Source organism: Arachis ipaensis, chromosome B05 (genome assembly GCF_000816755.2).
Source record: "Arachis ipaensis cultivar K30076 chromosome B05, Araip1.1, whole genome shotgun sequence".
NCBI lineage: Eukaryota > Viridiplantae > Streptophyta > Magnoliopsida > Fabales > Fabaceae > Arachis > Arachis ipaensis.
Window position 1 is genome coordinate 8955823 of NC_029789.2, and position 8267 is coordinate 8964089.

General features: G+C 39.4%; 2 protein-coding genes across 2 annotated transcripts in view; one reads left to right on the forward strand and one right to left on the reverse strand.

Annotated features, from left to right (window-relative positions):
- LOC107640085 overlaps positions 1-3938 on the forward strand; it is an 8723-nt gene extending 4785 nt beyond the window's left edge. The window contains exons 7-9 of the mRNA XM_021123583.1: positions 8-547; positions 1057-1117; positions 1487-3938. Coding sequence (XP_020979242.1) covers positions 8-547; positions 1057-1117; positions 1487-3622 — 2737 coding nt within the window. The 3' untranslated portion in view covers positions 3623-3938. The remainder of the gene's footprint in view (positions 1-7; positions 548-1056; positions 1118-1486) is intronic.
- Positions 4061-8267, reverse strand: part of LOC107640086 (nuclear pore complex protein NUP58) — a 5041-nt gene continuing 834 nt past the window's right edge. The window contains exons 2-6 of the mRNA XM_021122973.1: positions 8121-8255; positions 6357-6827; positions 5475-6003; positions 4723-4760; positions 4061-4530 (exon numbers count right to left, since the gene is read on the reverse strand). Of these exons, the coding sequence (XP_020978632.1) occupies positions 4492-4530; positions 4723-4760; positions 5475-6003; positions 6357-6827; positions 8121-8255 (1212 nt within the window). The 3' untranslated portion in view covers positions 4061-4491. The remainder of the gene's footprint in view (positions 4531-4722; positions 4761-5474; positions 6004-6356; positions 6828-8120; positions 8256-8267) is intronic.

Below are 8267 nucleotides of genomic sequence, written 5' to 3' on the forward strand. Positions count from 1 at the left end.
CTATCAGAGGCTCAGAGTTGCAGCCACCACTATCGCCGCCGGCGGTGACAGCCAGCGGTTGCCGTCGTCGCTCTCGAAGGTCTGCTCGTGCTCGGAGCTGTTGGCCTCGCCGTCTTTGTCCTTGTCGTCATATCAGACTCATCATCAACAAAAGTTCAAAACTCATTACCCAGCCCCCACCATCGCCGAAGGCAGCAGCCCCCACCATCGCCGAACTCCTCTCCTCGGCCGTGGGTACCGTCGCCGCCGGCATTGTGACAAGTATAGGGTGTCATCTCGCCGCCGAACGTCTCTGCCACTCACCCTCTTCTCGCCGTGAAACCTTTGCTCGGAGATCTTCTCTTGCCGTCGCGAACAGTTCCTGCTCGGCCGTATTCTCCTCGTCGTCGCGAACTCTGCGCCCAGCGTCACTGTCTTCAAGCTCTCTGTTACCGCCATGTTCCTCCGAGCTCACACTCTCTTGGAGATCACTCTGTCACCGCCGTTCCTCCCTCGCCGCCATGAGGATGATGGCTCTGATTTGGTTGGTTGTGCTCGCTCCAGTCAGGTATATGCCCTTATTTCTTAGCTCACATGCTCTGATCTGTTATTAATATTCTATTTTGGTTTGCCTGATTGGTAATGCTTCTTCATAATTGCATTTGCACGTGTTTATGTTTGTTACCGAATATGTTGATTTACCGAATTTCTGGAGTTTGAGTTTCAATTCAGTTCTGGTATGATAGGATACAGAAATTAATTAACATATTGGGAATTAGTGCGGCCTAAGAAAACCATGTCTGAGTTATTTGAAGTAATTAATTCTTTGGTGAATGGAGTCTCAATTGTGGCCTCGTATATATGACTATTAAGAGAGGTGAAATAGTTCCGATGCTATGCAATTCGATTTGGTTGAGAATTGTGTTTTAAAATTTAAACCTTTCTTCTCGATTGTGGCTTCGTATATGACTATTATGTTTGTTTCTTTTGTTGTGGATTAGGTGTATGTTGACTTTGAAGTTTGTGGTGGGGCAATGAGATTGAGTTCTTGTTGTTTATAATGGGACTCCATACCAGACTCGAGAGCAAGCTTAGGAGAGGTGTTGATATTATTGTTGGCACTCCAGGTCTCGTGAAGGTATTGCCTTTATAATATTTGGTTTCATGTAATGGTTTTTCTTTTGCAATATGATTAATACCTATTGGGTTTTGATTTTTTTTTATATTTAATTAAACTGGTTTAACTACGATTTAACTTCGATTAGACCATTAAACCAGTCAGTCGATCTATTTATTGACTGGTTCAGTTCTCGCAACCTTGCTAAATAGTAAATACACATATTTGTAACTTTGTATTATTGGGTTTGGATGTATATGTCCCCGCCAACAAAATTTTGTTAAGAGTAAAATATACTGTGTCGTTTTTAAGATACTTCAAAAATATTTTTGACTTTTAATTTGATTCTATTTGCTTGCATTTCATCTAGGCGATTGTTAGAACAGGTAAATGAACAAGGCATGTTGTTGTGCAACAGAGGCTCTTGCACTCTCTGCGCTCCAAAAATGCAGCACCGTCACCTCACTCAGAGAGGCGCGTCAACTTCACGCCCTCATTGTCACCACCACCACCACCCTCTTAAGCTCCAAATCTCCCTTTCTCTACAACAACATCATCTCTATGTATGCACGATGCGGTTCTCTCAGCGACTCTCACATATTGTTCGACAAAATGCCTCACAAAACGCTTGTTTCTTACAATGCGCTTCTTTCTGCTTATTCTCGGGCCCCGGGCCATGCCGTTTCCGCCCTCAAACTTTATACCCAGATGGGTTTTATGGCCGTCAGGCCCAGCAGCAAGACCTTCACAAGCTTGCTGCAAGCTTCTTCCTTGCTTGAAGATTGGTGGGTTGGGTCTTTGCTTCATGCCCAGGGTATAAAGTTTGGTTTTTTGAGTAATATTTGTGTCCAAACTTCTCTGCTTAATATGTACTCAAATTGCGGGGATTTGGGTTCTGCTGAAATGGTCTTTGGGAACATTGGTGACAGAGACGATGTTGCATGGAATTCTTTGATTATTGGCTATCTGAAGAATAATAAGATCAAGGAAGGTCTTAGTCTTTTTTCTGCAATGCTGAGGGATGGTTTTGTCCCTACCCAGTTCACATATTCTATGATTTTGAGCGCATGTAGTCGTCTGAAGGGTTATCAATATGGGAGATTGATTCATGGCCATCTGATCGTTAGGAACGTCTCATGTGATTTGCATATGCAGAATGCTCTTCTTGACATGTACTGCAATGCTGGCGATACACAAACAGCAGATAAGTTTTTTTGTGGAATGGAAAACCCGGATTTAGTTTCTTGGAATTCGATGATTGCTGGTTATTCTGAGAATGAAGATGGGAAGAAGGCTATGAGTTTGTTTGTCCGGTTGCAGGAATTTTGTTTCCCTAAACCAGATGATTATACCTATGCCGGCATCATATCTGCAACCGGAGCATTTCCATGTTCCAGTTATGGAAAGCCTCTTCATGCTCAGGTTATCAAAGCAGGATTAGAGAGAAGTGTTTTTGTTGGAAGTACTTTAGTGTCTATGTATTTTAAAAATTGTGAAATCGAAGCTGCTCAAAGAGTATTTGATTCGATCTCCAGGAAGGATGTTGTTCTCTGGACTGAAATAATCATTGGTTATTCTAAGACGGATGGAATGAGCGCCATCAAATGCTTCTCTGAAATGTTTCACAAAGCCCAAGGCATCGATGATTATGTTCTCAGTGCAGTTTTGAGCGCCTGCGCTGATCTTGCCATTTTAAGACAAGGTGAAATGATTCATTGCTACACTGTTAAACTGGGCTATGGTGTTGAAATGTCTGTTTCTGGGAGTCTAATCGATATGTATGCCAAGAATGGTTGCCTTGAAGATGCATATTGTGTATTTTCTCATGTTTCAGATCCAGATTTGAAGTGTCGGAACTCAATGCTTGGAGGATATAGTCGCCATGGAATGGTGGAGGAAGCATTTAAATTATTTGAGGAGATTCTGGAACAAGGTCTCATCCCAGATCAAGTAACGTTCTTGTCTCTGTTGTCTGCATGCAGCCACTGTAGGTTGGTTGAGCAGGGAAAATTCCTCTGGAATTATATGAACAGCATTGCTTTAGTTCCAGGGCCTAAACACTACTCTTGCATGGTATCTCTGTTGAGCCGGGCAGCATTACTGGAAGAGGCAGAGGAAATTATCATTAAATCACCTTATGTTGAAGATAATCTTGAACTATGGAGAACTTTGCTAAGCGCCTGTGTTATCAATAAAAATTTGAAAGTAGGAGTTCATGCAGCTGAGGAAGTTTTGAAGTTGGATGCAAATGATGGTCCAACACTTGTCTTGCTTTCGAATCTATATGCCTCAGCAGGGCGGTGGGATAAAGTTGCAGAGACTAGAAGAAATATGAAGGGATTGCTGGTTGAGAAAAGTACAGGGTTAAGTTGGATTGAGGCCAAGAACAACATTCATGCATTCTCTTCAGGAGATCAATCACACCCCATGGCTGATGAGGTGCAGGCTGAACTGTACAGATTGAAAATAAATATGGTCGGAACAGAAATTGATGAACATGAGGCACAAAATGCATATGCTACATAAGTTGCAGCGGCTAAGCATGTTGTGGATGTGGAATTTAAGTAAAATAAAATAGTGTATAGAGAAACTGAACTTATAGTTATGGGGATAGAACGACAAGCTTCTACAGATAGGAACGATAGTTTGTTATTTTCCATCTCCCCTTTGCACTATAGAGTCTAGAGTCTAGAATATAGATGTTTCCTATATAGTGTCCAGCTGGAAAATTGTTACATGCTCCTCAGTTCACGAAGTATTATGCAAAATCTGAGTTTCTGACCCAAATATTAACTGAGTAATATTTCAATCATTAACTACCTAGAGTATTATTGTTCTCTCGTATGGAAAATGAAGTTATTCTTAACTGCACATTTTTTGTTACACTAATACATAACTGAGTTGTGGCACTTGGAAATTTGAGTATAATGAGTAATAAATTAATAATAATAATAACCAAAAGTATTCAAGGAAAAAGGAAAAGGGTCAACTACTCCACGTTGTGTCCAAACAAACTGCTTAGTTAATGGCAATTGATATCTTTTACAACAGCGAACCATTTATGATCGACAGGCTTGCTACAATTCATGAGAATTTGGCAATCAAAATCATCTAACCTACAATTAATCTACAACGTTAAATGAAATGGAGCCAACAGTGACTCACTGAAAGCCTAATGGAAGAACTCAATGAATCAAAACGACCAAGAATCCAGAAGTGAATACATCAACATCTACCAGCGCCCTCACAGCAGTATCCATTTTCCCACATCACCAGATTCAGAGATGACCATTTTAGGACCAGACCTAACAAGAAAAACCATGCTTCATGCAGAACATCGCATGCTTGGATGCAGTAAAGGGTATCATCAACTTTATGATCTCAGCTCGCTTTTATTAGCGGCGAGCAGGTCGGGTTTTCGGCCGCGGATTTTTCTACAAGATCACAGGGAAACAAAAAGAAAAGACTTAGAAGATTCAAGAAACTGCAAAACAGATAAATCGCAAATTTGGAAGAAAACTACAATACTTGACTCTGTCAACACAGAAAGTACCCGATATTAGGAATTTTTTAGATTCATAATCAGACTTAATCTAGAAAGAGTAGAAAGGATAAAATTTACTTACAGATCCTCCAAAGCTCGCACCGGATCCTGTTGCAGCACCTGAATAGGAAGGAATAAATGGTTAATGTTGTGTGAACACAGGAATGAGAAATCCGAATAAAACTTCACCCCAACACAAAGCATAAGAGAAGAAACAATGAAATGGGAAAAGAAAAAGCTTAAATTCAACAATGCTCCATTTCGTGATTTCAAAAACCTAATTGCAAGCAAGAAATGCTTCTCCAGAACTGGTACTATCACAATTATAGAAATTTTTAACCATAAGCATACAGTTGTTCCATTACATAAAAGAAAACTTGAGAAATGTATCCAAAACAGGCAGAAAACAATTCGCCAGCTTCAATGAAATCATTGAATGTACCAAACTGTCACTGATTCAAGTGATTTGACACTTATTCTCCGTAGTAGGCCACCTAAAAAAAGGTCCTTGAAAAGCTTTATCAAGTTATCTCCATAGTAGGCCACCTAACTTGAATCAAATGCGAAGAAATCCGAAAGATAATACTGGTGACATAAACTAAACAAAAACTATCCAAAATACAAAAGATTACAGATCCAAAAATGGCAATTATTATTTATTTGGTTGGAATGAACTACTAGGATGAATAATTTCCTTTTTACAGGTTTTGGTCAACTGGTGTTACTTTGGTTAAACATGTAAATTTCAGCTGTCTTTTGTTGTCTTGCAACAGCCCTCAAAATACAATTGTGATTGTTAAATAAATTTAAAAGAACAATAACTCAAGAAGGTACCTGACACGAATGAACTTGAGAAGAGCGAATTTCCAGCTGGAGTTGAACTAAACAAGGGAGCAGTATTACTAAACAAAGAAGGAGTTGAAGCAGGACCAGGTAAGGAGGATGTAGAACCAAAAAGTGAGGTTTGAGGTGTAGCAGTAGATGATCCAAACCAAGAAGACCCTAGGGCAGGAGTTGATGGGGTTGCAAACAAAGACGATGACATAGAAGATGATGGAGCAGAAGAAGGTGTACTAAAAAGAGAGAGTCCACTTCCTGATGATGATGTAGTTGCTGTGGATGTCTGTGGGGCAGCCAATGCTCCTTGAGTTCCTGAACTAGAAAACAACCCTGCAACTTGAGTTGAGGGCTGTGAATTTGCAGGTAAATGCAACGTCGGGTGAACTCTTTTTGAGGCGGCTTCTTGTCTTGCAGTTTCTCGCCGGTCAGCCTCTAAAAATGGATCATTCACCTCCCCCCGTCGGCGTTGATCAGCTAGATATGCTGATTTCATAGATTCAATATATTGATGAATGCTCTCGACCTAAGTAATTAAAACCTGTTATTACTAATGTAGAAGAGAACTGGACAATAACATCTAGCAGTGACAGCAGTAATTCTATGTAAGAAATTTTTTAGCAAAGGGGCATACATGAATAATACTCTCTAGTATACCAGTTACTGTCCTTTGTTCATTACAATAAGGGAAAAAAATAGCATGGGATTGAGTATAGAATCACCATGACACCATATGAAGAATGGACAGTTATTCCAAAAATAACAGATGATGAAATGTTTTGTTTATGCAACTTAGCCACAATGCCACATGATGAAAACTACATAGTATGTTGTAAAATCAGGTAAGAACTAAAAGGGCTATATTTTTTTTCTCTTTACCTTTGCAGCCACATGAACAAAAAAATCATGCACATTTGTCATGACTTTGGGAAGAGATTGCAACAACGAGGATCCATTAGAGGAACCATTTCTCTCAGAGTCCAAAAGAATAAGCTGCTCCAATTCTTCAATCCACTGATGACATTCACCAAGATACTTCTCAAATCTTAAAACTGTTTGCTGTAAAAAGGGTGACGGTTTCTTTGGAAGACCACTATAGAAGTCAAAAACAGGCACTATAGATGTAGCAGTTGGTTGGCTACTTGGACCAGATGATGCAGTTGCACCAGCAGTCTGTGATGGGGCAGTGGCACTTGATGCTCCCCCACTGGGATGAAGAAACCTTGGACGTAGCATCATAAAGGAACGAACAGCTACCTCAGTGTTGCGTAACATATCCTTGACAACAGACATCAATTCCAGCAGCACAGTTTTCTGTCTTTCCATACCAGTGCTGATTCCACCAAGTTCCTGTCAAATGACAAAGTAAATAGCTATTGTTTCAACTTTCAAGAATGCAGCAACAACAACTAAGTCATGTCCCGCTAAGCAGGTTCAAGTATATGGATCAAATGATGCCACAGTGTTTTATGATAAAACATATTTATATTCAACTATTATCATCTAAATATCTTTCAATAGTTGATCTGTGATTTTTCTAGATCTCCATATATCTCTTATATTGGACTATCCACTACTTGATCCAATCTCCTTGTTGGGTCCTCCTCAGGTCTTCCACACATTTCTAAGCTGCTAAGGGAAGATTACAGCATCTTCTTACAATAGATAGCACCCCAACTTCTCTCTTTTTCCCTCCAATACTCATTGCCTATCCTATATTCTTTCGAGAGTAGATCACTTTAAAGCCTGAGCATCAAAAGTAATCAAGAATAGGATACTTGGTGTTTGGATCTCAAAGTTACCTTCTAAGATCATAAAAATCCTGAATTCTTAATTCAGCACTGATAAAATAGGCTTGCGAATTTCCAGAAAAGCTTCAATAAGAATAAGATTATATGCTGAGTCTAAGATGAATTACGAACACTAATGACTTGACGCTGCTTTTAGGATCAAGAAAATACATTGAAAGTTCACAAACCACTTGTGTTATTCAAGTATATGCCCTGCCTACACAAACTAGACAAAATTTATATGCTTCCTTTATTATAGAAGAACAGAGCAAACCACATATTGGCAAGTCTCAATTGGTAACCAATTTTGCAACATTTTTCCTACTTTAAATCTAACTAACATAGCAGAGATATCTATATTTCCCGTAGAGTCTGTGTTAATTGTCAGCAGAACACCTAAATAGCGTCCTGTTTATTTTTGCACTCAAACCATCAAAATCTATTTGTTTTAACAGTTTGACCTTTGTTTTTCTAGGTCTTCCTCTACTTCTAGCTAATGGACTGCTCTTCATCTAATATACTCTCCTTACTGTGGCCTCTCAAGGCTTTCTGTACACTTGGTTAAAGCAGATAACACGAGACTCTACCATATTTGAAAGTATCCCTTGAATATTGTGTCTCATATAATGCAACATCACCATGTACCCGCAACATCTGTAACATATAAAATACTAGCAAACCAAGCATGCCTTAACTTAAAAACACTTAACATTAATCCATATTCAATACTCCTCCTTTCCCCTCTTCTTCGTAAGAAATGCACTGCCTTTCTAGAACAGCTAAAAGTATACAATAACAATAGGGGAATGGATAGGATAAAGAAGGAACATAAACGAGAAAGAAAAAAGAGAACCTGAACAATGTGGCTTGCATCAAGCTCAAACCCATCATTGGAAACAGAAGAATCATAAAGACGACTACATTGATCAAGCCTCTGGCTTTCGTCCCGATACTCCAATATCCGCTCCCTTAAGTAACAAATTACAGTTAATACTACTAA